A 15,712-nucleotide genomic window follows, 5' to 3' on the forward strand; every position below is an offset into this window, starting at 1 on the left:
CTGAATGGCCTCTTTGAGCACTGCAGGGATTCTATGTTTCTCTCGGTCGAAAAGAGGCAAACATTTAGAAAAAAAGAAACTCAGGTGCAGGTGTGAGATGACTGAAATTAAATGAAGGAACAGTCGAGTACTGAGCTCCCTGTTTCAGACTGTTGAAATAGAAGGTAGGTTACCAGGAGGGTCCTATCACCTTCCACAACCGCATACATTGCAGCATTTTGTTTTAAATGGGACAGAGCCATTTTTGCAGGATGTGTCAGTACCCTGCTGTGTGGTCTCGATAGATATCTTTGAGTGGTGAGGGAGATCTGCATCTGCTGCTTTGTTTGATCCATAAATAATCTCTTTCTGCGAAAAGCCAGTAATAATAGTGTCTGTCATTCTCTACAGTGAGAACAGACAGACCATTTGGGATATTTAATGCTTACACATTGTGAGCTTCATAACCAAATCTTGTTCTAATCGTTGGTTAGTTTTCACAAAAGTTCCTTTGATGGCATCATCAAAAAACAGGAATCAATTTTAATCCTGGATGCTTTCTCAGTATCTCTGTCAGGCTATTAGCGACAGCGAAAGGAAGTATTTTAAAGCTTACCAACAGCTAGGTTGGCCTAAAATAATACATTTGCCAAGGTATTAACATTCATTTCTGTGGTCTTGGAATGTCTACATTGCAGTAGCCACACGGAACTCACTATGAGAATACAATACAAACAGGCAAACTGGGATCAGAAGTAGGGCATTCAGTGCCTGAAGGTTGCTTTGCTGTTTGATAACACTGTGGCTGATCAGACTGTGGCCTCAACTCGACTTTCCCACCCATTCCTCCTTACCTCTATACCCTTTCAACTCTCTTGTCAGTCAAGAATCTATCTCAGCTTTAAAAATATTCAATGACCCCGCCCTCATTGTTCTCCTCTCATCTTAAATGAGAGACCTTTTAGTTTCAAATTGTGTTCCCTTATTCTAGTTTCTTCCACAAGCCCCTTCATTTGAACTCAGATGGAGCAAAGTGCAGCCTCTCCAACCTTTCCTCATCGGATAAGCCCTTCATCCCAGAAATCAGTCAAGTGAACCTTTTCTGCTTGAATGCAATAGACTTTCTTGTTCTTTCTTAAGTAAAGAGATGAAAACTGTACATTATGGTCTAGTTTTGTTCTTTACAAAACTCTGCAGGCCTGTAGGAAAACATCTCTAATTTTATATTCCATTTCCTTTATAATAAATAACAACATGCCATTTCCCTTCCTAATCACTTCCTCTACCTGCACACTAACCTTTTGTCATTCATGTACCCAGTGTCACAGTTGCTTCTATGCCACAGAGTTCTACAATCTGACTCGATTTGAATAAAATGTTACTTTCAATACTTCGTGCCAAAATGGACAAGTTCTCTTTCTTTTCCATATCTGCCAGTTTTTCTCCACTTGCTTAACCTATTTATATATCCATCTGTGGACTCCTTATGTCCTCATCACAACTTTATCTTTTACCTATCTTTGTCTCTCACCCAATTTAGCAACCACATTTTGGATCCAGGTCATTAATATAGATAATAAAAAAAACGGAGGAGCCAGAACTGATCCTAATGATACTAGACTAATTACAGTTTATCAACATGCAAATGGCATATTTATCCCTACTGTCTATTTCCTTCTGAAGGTTCCCATTAACCCACAAAGCTTTTTATCTCTTTGAGAATAGAATTAAGTTTTTCCTTTCACAAGACCATATTGACTCTATCTGATTGCATTGAGATCTTCTGAGTGCTTTACTATCACCTCCTTAATAATAGATTACAAAAAGTTCCTTATTACAGATGTAAAGCTAACTGGTCTGCAGTTTCCTGCTTTCTATATTTATCCTTTCTTTAATAAAGGGAGATGCATTCATTATAATCTAAGCCGATGGAACTTTTCCAAAATCTAGGAATTTCAGCAAAATAAACGTGTGCATCCAGTACCTCCACAGCCATTTCATTTAAGACCCAAGGGTGAAGTTTATCTGGCAACTTGTCAGCCTTTAGATCCATTTCTTTTTCAGTAAATCATAATTGTTTTATGTTTCTCCTTCCATCCTCTTAGTTTATAAATATTTTGGATGTTATTTGTGTCATCTATAGTGAGAACAGGCACACAGTATCTCTTCAGTACCTCTGCCATTTGCTTATTTCATATGTTTAATTCCTCAGACTTTCTGTATGCTTTGTTTAATTACTATTTTCCTTTTTTAAATATTTATAGAATCTCTAACTATCTACTTTTATATTTCTGGTTTTGGTGTCACATAGGCGAAGGCTCAGGACTCTCAAAAAGTGCATTACATGTTTGTGCATCATGCAGCATAATTTTTTTGACTTGTATTATTTAAACAAATACAAAAATTTAGTCAAGATGTTTGGGTAATGTGATGTGTTCAGACGACTCTCAAGCAATATGTAAATATAATCTAAACCTGGAGACTATTGCATTAACATGAGAGTAATCTTATCCATACTGCCAGGTGCTGATGATTCCATTTTGTTTCAGCTTCACTATTACAGTTTCCTTATGTCATCTGAATGATTGGACTGACTTACAGCCCTATAACTACTGACAGCTAGTTTATGTTCCCTGTATAACATCTGAAGCCTCAATTAGATCACTGCTAAGTATCCATTATTATTGGAATAAAATTTTACATCATGATGTTTTTTTTTAATATCTTGGTACAATAATGCTAATGTACCACAATGTGAGTGAATGTGAACAGCTTGAGTCTATTACTTCGAACAGGGTCCCATCCTTTCTAGTTGCCCCTAGAATTGAAAGAATGAACCTAGTGTGCCTCACAGTACGTCTTCTCTGTCCACAATCCAGGGAATGATGACAACAGCTGCTCACCCCTTGCCCGGTGCCCAGCCGAATGCACGTGCCTTGATACTGTGGTTCGTTGCAGTAACAAGGGACTGAAGACCTTACCCAAGGGCCTCCCTAAGGATGTTACCGAACTGTGAGTAACACTTCTTCCCTCTTATACTGCTTATAATCAAAGCCATAATTGAGAATTTTCAGCTTTGAAGGATTGTTCAGATAGTGATGATCAAAGAAAGTAATCTAGAGCACGAGAGATCCTTCTAAGGTGGCATCAATGACTCCCTTTGTGGAGGCAATTGTTACTCAGTGTGGAAAAGAAAATTGTAAAGGTTAGCTTCACTGTATTAACATGTGTCTGTTCTTTAAAACAAAGCTTCTGCTGAATTGAGCAGTTTTATGTTTCTTTGTTTGAATTGTGCATTTATATAGGGTGTTCTACAGAGTCGTAAGAACAGACATTTAACATTTCCATCTGACTGCTCATGGCAAGTGTTGAATTGTAGTTTCCATTAAATGAGAATGTTACAGTGTCCAAGCTGAACACAGCGTTGATTTCTGATGTGAAGTATGTATTGAAAAGGTGTATGTGCATTGAGCGTAACTTTCTAATCATTTGAATTGCTGGTTGAAAACAATACATAGCTCACACTTGAACCTCCATTGAGCTCTACCATAAAAATTGAGGAGATTATGATGTTAATGAAAAGTGAGAAACCTGGGGATGGAACTTTGTTTATGGCCCTAATCTGGAAAAATTTGAGGCATTAAATTCAAATGACCTTTCATTTGCTGAAGGCTGGGCTGAGATTTACCATTTTGGTAAATTAGCAATTATGGAGGATGGTGAAACATTTGCCAATATCAAGGTCAAGTTATCTCTCATGATTACCTCCTTCTCGTCTCCCTATCTGTACAAGCAAGAATGACTCAGTGAGTCATGCTGCTAAGTGAGAAGCTGTTTCAGATTCCTGGTAGGGTCTTCTGGGGTTCTGGGGTTGAAGATTATGTGTCATTTTTAAAGGTCAGCCGGACATTCCTTCAACACAGTAAACCAGAAACTTCCCAGGTCATGCCAGCAAGCCAGAAGTGCTTGCAAAAAGTCAGAAGCTGGTGCCCAGGTTTAGTGACTCCTCTTGACAACTGCTGCTGGGCAGTCACTCAGGGAAGAGGGATCCTGCTTTCAGAGAATGACACCAGGAAGTCATCTCTCAAACCTGTCCAGTCTGGGACCAGACTTTTCACTCACCTGAATGTGGGTGTCGTTGGCTGGGCTAGCCATTCATTGCCTATCCTTAATCGCTCAGGGGGCACTTGAGAGTCAGCTTCATTGCTGTGGGTCTGGAGTCACATGTAGGCCAGGCCAGTGAGGCTGGCAGATTTCCTTCCCTAAAAGGACAAGACTGAACCAGATGTTTCTTTTCCCAACAGGCGGCAGTTGTTTAATGGTTGTCATTAGATTCTTAATTCGAGATACTTATTGAATTCAAATACCACCATCTGCTGTGGTGAGATTCCAACCCAAATCCCACAACATTGGCTGAGTCTTTAACTTAATAGCTAAATGATAATATCATTAGGCATCACCTCCCTTATAAAAATTAAAACTCTGCACTCTCTGTCATGAATATACTTAATGACTCCGCCTGTACAGCTGTAAAGAATACCACAGATTCACCACCTTTCAAAAGAAGAAATTGCTCCTTGTTCTGTCCTAATTAAGTGACCCCTTAATCTGAGCTTCCGCCCTCTCGACCTGACTCTCTCATAAAGGAAAACAACCTCAGAGTCTAACCTGTCAAGCCCAATGAAAAGCTTGTATGTTTCAATAAAATCACCTCTCCATCTTCTATACTCTTTGAGTACACACCTAACTAATTAAAGCTTTCCTTGTAAGAAAATCCCTGCATTACTAATGAGAGTGATAGAACATGAGCTTTGGTACAGTGTGTGTGCAGTGGGAGAGATGGGGGTTAATTAGTTTTGGAAAGAAGTTGTTGGTTATTGCAAGAACTCATCTGGTTCACTAATATCCTTTAAAGGAACAAAAACTGTGATCTTTACCTGGTATGGTCTACATTTGCCTCCAGAAATGTGCAAGACTCTAACTTGCTCCTCAGTTGTATAAAACACTGTTACAAAATCTAAAGAAAGGAATGAGACTGGACAACTAATTAACATTAGACAAGGCATCAAAAATGACAAAGCCATACATTGCAAAATCCTCCTGACCTCTTGGCTTGTGCCAAAATTGGAAGAGTTGTCCCACAGAGTATTCAAGTAACAACACTGACATAGTCATACTTATGGAATTATACCTTACAGACAATGTATTAAACAATATCAACACCATCCCTGGGTATGTCTTGTCTGACCAGCAGGGCAGACCCAGCAAAGGCGGTGGCACATTTGTATACAGATGGCAGGATGCTGCCCTGAGGATCCTCAATATTGATTCCAGACCCTATGAAATCTCATGACACCAGGTCAAGCATAAGCAAGTAAACCTACTGTTTAATACCTCCTCCCCACACCCTTAAACGGGGTGTGGGCGGCACGGTGGCACAGTGGTTAGCACTGCTGCCTCACAGCGCCAGAGACCTGGGTTCAATTCCTGCCTCAGGTGACTGACTGTGTGGAGTTTGCACATTCTCCGTGTCTGCGTGGGTTTCCTCCGGGTGCTCCGGTTTCCTCCCACAGTCCAAAGATGTGCAGGTCAGGTGAATTGGCCATGCTAAATTGCCCATAGTGTTAGGTAAGGGGTAGATGTAGGGGTATGGGTGGGTTGCGCTTCGGCGGGGCGGTGTGGACTTGTTGGGCCAAAAGGGCCTGTTTCCACACTGTAAGTAATCTAATCTAATCTAAACCCTCACCCCCTCCTGCTTCTCAGTTGATGAATCAGCACTCTGTGCGTTTGGAACAAACACTAAGGTTGACAAAGGCACAGAATCTGGGTGGGGAACTTCAATGTCCAATACAAAGATTGGTACAGTAGCATCTTTACTGACCGGGAAAGTTGAGTCCTAAAAGACATAACTGTTAGACTGCATCTTCAGCATGTGGTGAGGAAACCGACAAGAGGGAAGACCACAGTTGACTGCATCCTTACCAATTTACCTGGCATCACAATGTTAATCCATAACAGAATCAATAGGAGTGACCACCAGACAATCCTTGTGGAGGTGAAGTCCCGTCTTCACATTGAGGCTATCTCCATTATGTTATAAGGTACTACCACCACATGGAACATACTTGATGCAAATCGAGCAACTCAAAACTGGGCATCCATGACATCCTGTGGACCATGAGCAGCAGCATAATTGTTTTCAATGATTATCTGTGGTCCCATGGCCTGGCATATTCCCAAGGCTACCATCAACAACAAACTGAGTCATCAACCCTTGTACAGTGAAAAGAGCAGGAGAGCATGTCAGGATCAGCAGCAAACATAGCTAAAAATAAGGTGTCAACCTGGTGAAGTTACAGCTGTTCCAAAAGAGAGTCTACTGGACTCAAAACATCAACTCTGTTTCTCCACAGATGCCGCCAGATCTACTGGGTGTTTCCAGCAATCTCTATTTTTTTATAATCTTTATGATTGTGTTGATGGGCAAGACAGATTCCAAAATGATATGTTGCTAATTAGCCTTAATTTTTATTATTGCAAATTAGTTACAGTGGTGGTCAGTCACTGAACATAATCACAATGAAGCTGCCAACGTATCTATAACATAATAATATACATTGATTACAATTATCCACATAATATACATTAATATACATTGATTACGGAAAAGGAATACGAGCAAAGCTTTATATAAGACAACCTTGAAAGATCTTCTCAAAACAGCAAAAATGAAAGATTCAAGCATTTACCTCAACATTATCCTTTATAGGTACTCAATTCAGTGAAATGTCACTCCAATCTTCACTTTAACATTTCTTATTCAACTGACGAGATTTTAAGTGTTTCCTTTTCATGTCACCTGCACATTCCCCAGATCTGATTACCTCCTCTTCTCCAACAGACAGACAGATAACCCACCAACCTTTCTTCACTGAACTCTAGTGAAAAGCTCGGACTTTTTTTGGGCTCTGTCTACATTAACGACAAAACAACTTAAGACTACTTTCAAGCTGTATTGGCCTGAAGACCTCCACAAACTAAAATCTGCCCTTTTGCCAGAATAGCAAAACTCATTTCTCTTTTCTGTTGGTGCTATAAGTTCCACTTTGGGAAAAAAAATTATGTTCCCAGGAAGCTTTCTGGTCATTTAGCTTAAATCATAAGCTTCCATGAAAAAGGCTGTTGAGCTCCCTGATCAAAAAATGACTTCCTGACATTTTAAAAATAAAGTCTCCCTTTCAGAACAAAAACTGAAAGCCCATTTTAACTCTAAATCAGAATTCTCAAATGAACTAGTATATTATAAGCATTCATGACACAATGTAGGATTACTTGCATGCCCAAGAGCCGATGCAGCATGTAGAAGAGAGAAAGAGATCTCCAACCAAAGGATCAGGTCTCAGCTCTGCAGGCAAAGCATAACCACTTATGAATGGTGCTGCTGGACAATTAAACAGCTCAACAATAGAGGAGCCCAGTTAAAAAGACAAAGCTGAAGCACTTGCAGCCATCTTCAGCCAGAAGTATGAAGGACATAATCCCATTTTAGCCTCTTCCTGAGGTTCCCAGCATCACAGACATCGATCTTTCACCAATTGATTCACTCCTCAGCATTTGAAACAGCATGTAAAGGCACTGGACTTTGCAAAGGCAATGGGTCCTGACAACCTTTTGGCAAAAGTACCAAGATGTATCCTCCGGAATTATTTGCATTATTCCAGTACAACAACACTGGCTCCGACCAGACAATGTGAAAAAATTCCAGTTTTCCCCTATCCACAGAAAGCAGGTCAAATCCAACACAGCTAATAACCACCTGATGATTCTACTCTCAATGACCAGAATGTAATGGAAGGTGTCATCAGTGGTGTTATTAAGTAGCACTTGCAAAAGGAATGACCTCCTCACTGACACACGACTTGGTTTCCGTTAGGGCTACTCAGTTCCTGATCTCATTACAGCGTTTGGGTCCCTCACCATATCCAAGTCAGAGTGACAATGACTTGCCTTGAGACCGTTCAGTCCCCTCTCCTATCTCACCATCATACCCTCCTATATTCAATTCCCGCCATTGCTCTAGTCATTCCTTCAGCTGCTGTATCTCACCAGGCTACTACCCAGATTTCAGCTGTCTGTAACTTTGATGACTGCTTGGAAGGACCCTGGCTACTTTATGGATTATGTCTGACTCGCCCATGTGACTGACCATATCCCATTGCCCAGACAGATTTTGTGGAATATCCCTCACTGACGATAGCCCATCCCTCAGGCTGATTGTATAAGATGGGTTATTGATTAACTTCCAGCTGACCATAGTCGATTTCTTGGATTATAAGTGGCACAGTCCCAAGACTGTGGAGGTATCTTCTGACTCATTGGGTTCATCCTTGGCTTTTCTATGCACCAACTATGACGTTGGCCTCACAGTGCCCTTCAACCTTTGACACTGATATTTCATTGCTTCCGACAACCAGAGCCTTGTCTCTGTGCTACAGAGAGTGTCCCTCTCTGTCAAAAGCCACCTGCTTGTCTTTTGCCCTGATAAAGTGTCAGCTGTGAGCCAATAGAGGTTGGCTGACCCTGTGGTACAAAAGCTGATGTGTTCCCGATGACCAGTGTTAATGCACGATAGAGCCAGGGCCACATCCTGTCTTAGTCCCCATGCACCCACTTCCTGCAGCTCTACAGGTTACAGCAAAAATGAAGACAAGGATCATTGAGAAGGTTTAGCTGGAAGCAAAAAGGGCTATGTGCTCACTGAGACTGCAGGCAGAAAACAGAATTTGCTAAGTAGACAGTCTGCAGTCAGGTTTCTGAAGTATCGAGTATCTTGTATAAGCAGAAGTTAATTGGAAAGGGGAACTTAATTCTGGAAAGTTGTGCAATCACTGAGATGCAAATGCATGCAGATAGCCTTCTGACCACCTAATTGTGGGAAAGATATCTCACCCATTTGAAGAATGGGGGAATTAATTTTAAGAGTTCATCTCAGCCGGAAGAGTCTGATTTGGATTCGTGCCTGATTAAGTCATCCCACTCACCGTGATTCTCATGCCCGCAAGGAGTGGAAAGCCATATTTCTGAGTAGATTTTATTGAGCACCTAGTAAAGATTCCATGAGAATTAATCATCACAGAAGAATTCCTGTCTGTTTCATTAAGTGCAAGAGAAAATTTAACTTGCATTTCTCTTAGTCTTTCAGAGTCCTCCTAATTTTGCAATATACACTAAGAGAATAGGTGTGTTTCTCTGAATTGCCATTTTGGACCCTGCTTCCATAAGAATAATAGGAAAGGAGTTGTATCAATATCTAGGATCGTATTCCACGACATTTTTAGGATCAAGGAGGGTCCCAAAACGTTAGGCACTCTGTCTACATGTTGTTCTTACTCACAAATTACTTTTTAATAGACATTGTTATTCTCATGCACCATGTTTTCTGATGGCAAATCAATGAGTCAGAGAAGAATTACTATTCCATTGCAAGGAAGAAATATTGTTCCTTCTGTTTTCTGCCTGCAGTCTCAGTGAGCACATAGCTTCCAGCTAAACCTTCTCAATGCTCCTTGTCTTCATTTTTGCTGTAACCTGTAGAGCTGCAGGAAGTGGGTGCATGGGGACTAAGACAGGATATGGCCCTGGCTCTATCGTGTATTAACACTGGTCATCGGGAACACATCAGCTTCTGTACCACAGGGTCAGCCAACTTCTGAACAATGTGCAAAATCAACTATTATTCCTCTAGTTGGTATAATGGAAGAGAACATGTAAACTTAGTACAAACCTTGTCCACCTTTAAAACACATCACAACCATTTATCTCGGATTCATTATCATCACTCCCTTCAACACACCGTCATTACTGCTAACCAATCATCACCACTACCTCCACCACACCTTTACCACTACCACTAATTGACCATCATCACTAGGTCTAATGGACCATCATCGCTGCCTCTAACACATTATCACCATCACCACTAGTGCATCAGCATTATTTTTAACATACCTTAACTAGTCTCTGACACACCATCAATACTGGGAGAAAGTGAGGACTGCAGATGCTGGAGACCAGAGTCGAAAGTGTGGTTATGGGAAAGCACAGCAGATTAGGGAGTATCAGAGGAGCAGGAGAATTGACATTTTGGGCACAAGATTAAGGAGAGAGCAAAGGAAAGTGGAGTAGAGACAGAGATGAGATCAATCATGATTATATCAATTAGCAGAGCTGGCTTGAGGGACCGAATTGTCTAATCCTGCTCTTTGTTCTTCTAACCTTATAATAAGGAGGATTAGCAGCAACACTCTATCCCAACCATTAGCTAACAGTGGTTGATTCTAGAAACATGCAAAACTGACCAGAAAGGGCAACTTTCAGAGGCTGGTTCCAAAGACCTGGCTTCTATATCACAAGAAATCTAATGACTTCATGTGAGTTGTGAAGGTCAGTGAAGACATCTCCTGGCTACCACGCCAACAATGCAGAGCTGGGTCTCAGTATTAAGAAGCCGGCTGTAAGAAAGCTTTCTGTATCTGGTGTTGGTGAACAAACTGTGGATGGTGGTATGCTCCTGCCCTACACAGTTTTTTAATTTCCCTCCTCAAACTTACCTTGGCATGATGAGAAACCTGAGCCGAGAGTGTGGTGTTGGAAAAGCACAGCAGATCCAGGCAGCATCCGAGGAGCAGGAGAGTCAATGTTTCGAGAATAAGCCCTTTATCAGGAATACGGCTTGTGGGCTGGCAGGCTGAGAGATAAATGGGAGGGTGTGGGGTTGGGGGGAAGGTAGCTGAGAAAGCGATAGGTGGATGAAGGTGAGGGAGAAGGTGATAGGTCAGAGGGGGGAGTGATGGACAGGTCCAGAGGCCGGTGCTGAGTTGGAGGCTTGGGGCTGGAAAATGTGGGAGAAGGGGAAATGAGGAAGCTATTGAAATCTAAATTTATTCTGTGTGGTTGCAGAGTCCCAAGGTAGAATATGAGGTATTCTTCCTTCAGGCGTCGTGTGGTAATGGTTTGGAGGTGGAGGAGGCCTGGGACCTGCGTGTCCTTGATGGAGTGGGAGGGGCAATTGAAGTGTTCAGCCATGGGTTGGTAGGGTTGGTGGTTGCAGGTATCCCAGAGATGTTCTCTGAAACGATCCGCAAGAAGGCGTCCTGTCTCCCTGATGTAGAGAAGACCACACCGCGTGCAACAGATACATTAGATGACATTGGTAAAGATACAGGCAAATTTCTGATGGATGTAGAAGGATCCCTTGGGGCCTTGGACTAAGATGAGGGGAGTGGTGTGGGCGAGGTTTTGCACTTCCTTGGGTGACAGGGGAAGGTGCCAGGAGTTGGGAGTGGGCTGGTGAGGGGGGGCGTAGACCTGACAAGGGAGTCGTGGAGGGAATGGTCTCTCTAAAATACTGATACAGGTGGGAGGGGATTATATCTTTGGTGGTGGGGTCCGTTTGGAGGTGGCAGAAGTGGCAGAGGATGATGCAATGTATGGGAAGGTTGGTGGGGTGAAGGTGAGGACCAAATAATTCCCAATCTTCTGCCTCCACCGCATCTGTTCCCAGGATGACCAATTCCTCCTCAGAATGTCCCAAATGGCCTCTTTTTTCCATGATCACAACTTCCCTTCCAATGTGGTCAGCGATGCCCTCCAGCGCATCTCCTCCACTTCACGCACCACAGCCCTTGAACCCCACCTGTCCCAATGCAACAAGGACAGAACTCCCCTGTCCTCATCTTCCACCCCACCAACCTCCGCATATATCACATCATCTTCCACCACCGCCAAACAGAGCCCACCACCAAAGATATATTTCTCTCGCTACATCAATCAGCATTCCAGAAAGACCATTCCCTCCATGATGCCCTCGTCAACTCCACTCCCCGGAATAGCCCACCCCACCTCTGGCACCTTTCCCTGCCACTGCAGGAGGTGTAAAACCTGTGCCCACACCACTCACCTCCGTTAAAGGCCCCAAAGGATCCTTCCACTGCTGCCTCACAGCACCAGGCACCTGGGTTCAATTCCTGCCTCGGGCAACTGTCTGTGTGGAGTTTTCAAATTCTACCCATGTCTGCGTGGATTTCCTCCGGGTGCTCCAGTTTCCTGCCATAGTCCAAAGATGTGCAGGTTAGATGAATTGGCCATGCTAAATTGCCCATAGTGTTAGGGGTAAATGTAGGGGAATGTGTCTGGGTGGGTTGCTTTTCAGAGGGTCGGTGTGGACTTGTTGGGCCGAAGGGCCTGTTTCCACACTGTAGGGAATCTAATCTAATCTAATCTGTCAGAAATTTACCCGTCCCTCCATCAATGTCATCTACTGCATCCGTTACACCTGATGTGGTCTCCTCTACATTGGGGAGACAGGACGCCCACTTGTGGATCATTTGAGAGAACATCTCTGGGACACCCGCACCCACCAGCCCCACCACCCTAAGCACTTCAACTCCCCCTCCCGCTCCATCAAGGACATGCAGGTCCTGGGCCTCCTCCACCACCAAACCCTAACCACCCGATGCCTGGAAGAAGAATGCCTCATATTCCACCTTGGGACCCTGCAACTACACAGGTTCCTCATTTCCCCTTCCCCCACATTATCCCAGTCCCAAGCCTCCAACTCGGCACCGCCCTCTGGACCCGTCCATCACTGCCCCCTCTGACCTATCACCTTCTCCTTCACTTTCATCCACATATCGCTTTCTTAGCTACCTTCCCCCCAACCACCCCCACCCCCACCCATGCCATTTGTTTCTCAATCCTGGCCCAGAAACTTCATTCCTGATGATGGGCTTATGCCCGAAACATTGATTCTCTTGCTCCTTGGATGCTGCCTGACCTGCTGTGTTTTCCCAGCAACACATTCTCGACACCATCAATACCAACTACTTTGCTCAGCTGTGGGAGACATACTATGTAGATTTTCTCCTCTTCCAGCCAGTTGAACAGTTCTGTTAATGCCACATTTACTGTATGATCCAGCACCAATGTCTGTCATTCAATCTCCAAGCTTCACTGCTTTACAAGCTGGGAATCACAGGTGATGATTATGCTTTAGGAATGATTGTTTTAGCCAGGAAGGTGAGTACAGTGGTTGTTACTGTTTCCAAACCACCCTCAAAGTTTTAACAACTGCATCATCAGTAGTTATGCAGTCATTGTAGTTTAAAACTACCTACACTTATGTTCTGTTACTGATGTTTCCTTTGTTATGAGATGAATTTTGTTTTCAAAAAGCAGAAGGTTTGGATTAATTACAGGGCCATATCAGAATAATTATTCACAGATTGGGGAAAACTGCATGATTGGGATTTAGGGCAAACAATAGCACATCTCAGTCTTACTAAAACTCTCGTCTGTACAGAAAAGGTCTAAGAACAGTTGCACATTACAATTAATATTTAAAACAATAAGTTACCACAAAGACACAGTATTAATTTTTAACTTGGCAACAGCTGTGAACAACCTTCCATAGCAACAATAATAAATAGTTTACACCAATAATAACAGTTAACAGTTTCCCAGGGGAATCTGTGATTAGAACTTAAAACAACTAAGTAAAAATCTTCCTTAGTCCTGAGGGCAGAAACAGCAGACTACAAAATGTTTGTGTCATCTGTCAGTAGATCCTACGAGATGTATAGTAAATTATGTAGATTTTTAAGATGTACTTGGAGAAGGTGTTTGGAGAAACATACAGGCATTCTACTTAATATTTTGATTCATGATACTCCGATTTGCTCAGTACAAATACTTAGTTGTTTAACATGAAATGAGGACTAAGGATTAAGTCAAATGTTGGAATTAAGTGATTACCTGCCATTTTTTACATCCCCTCCAAATTGATGAACTTAGAAGCCAAGAAATGCCGCAAAAGAAAGTGAGAATGAAAGAAAGTTAATCTTTTCAATTTACCTCAATCAATCAATAGACGGGAATAGATTCTGGCTGCTGTGTCTGGACCCCAGACACATGTTCCCAAATCTGGCAGCCCAGTCCAACTGCAGAAGGAACAAGAGAAAGGATATCCTAATCTCCAAATCAAGCTCATTCTTTATCAGGACAACAAAACTGGAACTCTCCCATCAGTTTCATATGTCCCTAATATCCACCAAGCTTGCTTTGTTAAGTAATCATGATTAGTTAGTTATCATTTTACTGTTTCTACGGCTATTGGTGGTTTGCTTGGTACTTTAATTGGTTAGTCTTGGGGGATGTGTTTTGCCTATCCCTTAAATGGTATGTTACATTTCAAGCTGGAAGAAATCAGGATGGACACAAACTAGCAATCCGTACTGATGAATGTCATACCCGTGTAATATTGTGTTTTCCAGGTATTTGGATGGAAATCAGTTTGTGATGGTGCCCAAAGAACTCACCACCTTGAAGCATTTATTACTTATGTAGGTACTTTCATTACTGCACTTCTTACATATTGATACATGAAAGCATACAGTCTCAGGACTAGACCATTCAAGCCCCTGAGCCATTCAATGAGATCAAAGCTGACCTATATCATAATTCTGTTCACTCCCCTTGGTTGGAAGCTGCTTTATACACTTGATTAGCAAAGTCTATCTTGCTGCATGAAAAAATGCTTTTTAACCTTTCTGCTGGATAGTCTGACCCTCGCTGTTATCCTAGATTACCCGTTGGTAGAAAGAAGTTCCTTTCTATTTCCCCTATCAATCCCTTCAAAATGTTTTTCTCTAACTAGTTGTAAAGTAGCATTTGACAGACGATGTGGATCAACAGCAAGAGATTGTTATCTCAGAATCAAAGACTACGTCTTAGTTTGGTATAATCCAAGTATGTTGTTGGAAAGTGGATTTAACTATTGATTATATATTGCATATGTTCATTATTGAGGACCTTAAAGACTGTGGAATATGGACTGGCACAGCCAGTGCCAAGTACCCTGAATGGCAAATTATGTGAAGTGCAGGTTTTGAATCTTATGAATGCTTTGGTGGTTCTGGGCTCCTTGTATGTTGCCCCATAATTCCTGTGTGTATCTGGTGGTGGGAGTAGGGAGTGCTGGTAAACTGGGCTGGTGCCCACAGCAACTGCCTCCTTTTGCACTATTGCTCATGGAGCAGAGTGAGCTGTGCACTGTAGCACGACTGATCATGCATGCTGAGTCATGAACTGGACACCCCAGGGGAAGGGACCCCTTTTATCTACCTAGAAACCACTCTTTAGTGGGAATCTGTACAGTGAGTGTCACAGTGCCATTTAAACCAGGAGGTGAAGCAGGCTATTGTCATACAAGATATCCCCAGTTGCAGAGCTCACTAGGTCACAATCAGGAATTATGCTTTTGACTGATGTTTTTCCCTTAGCAAACTAAGTTTTCAATAATACCTCATGTTAACGAGAATCAGATCGAGATGAGGAGTCCAGTCAGCCACAGTCTGACTTTGTGTAGGCCATGAATTCTGTTGAGCTATGGGAAGTGCTCCCCAAATGAATTGGTTCTATGCAGCTTATATAATGTAAATCTGAAAAATGTAAATTCAGGCAGCCAGTGATTTTCAATGTCTGGAGGTGCCAGAGTGAAACTAGTGATCAATGCTTGGAAAATGAATACATCCTGTGAAAGAGCTTAATCTTAAAGTTGCACTGAATAATGATGAGATGGAAGCAGACCGATGTGAGGTTGTGATTTGCCCACTATGCAGTCAGGTCTCCCATATGGAATAAGTATTGGGGAATGTTCCAGGCTCTCCTGAAAGTC

The 15,712-nt window shown here is 42.4% G+C and overlaps 1 protein-coding gene across 7 annotated transcripts in view; it reads left to right on the plus strand.

Annotated features, from left to right (window-relative positions):
• Window positions 1–15,712, plus strand: part of slit2 (slit homolog 2 (Drosophila)) — a 461,089-nt gene that overhangs the window by 366,906 nt on the left and 78,471 nt on the right. For all 7 annotated transcript variants that reach the window (XM_072562078.1, XM_072561956.1, XM_072561971.1 and 4 more), the window contains 2 exons: window positions 2,859–2,991; window positions 14,310–14,378. In XM_072562078.1, the coding sequence (XP_072418179.1) occupies window positions 2,859–2,991; window positions 14,310–14,378 (202 nt within the window). The remainder of the gene's footprint in view (window positions 1–2,858; window positions 2,992–14,309; window positions 14,379–15,712) is intronic.

This window comes from Chiloscyllium punctatum, chromosome 1, assembly GCF_047496795.1.
Source record: "Chiloscyllium punctatum isolate Juve2018m chromosome 1, sChiPun1.3, whole genome shotgun sequence".
NCBI classification, from domain to species: Eukaryota; Metazoa; Chordata; class Chondrichthyes; order Orectolobiformes; family Hemiscylliidae; genus Chiloscyllium; species Chiloscyllium punctatum.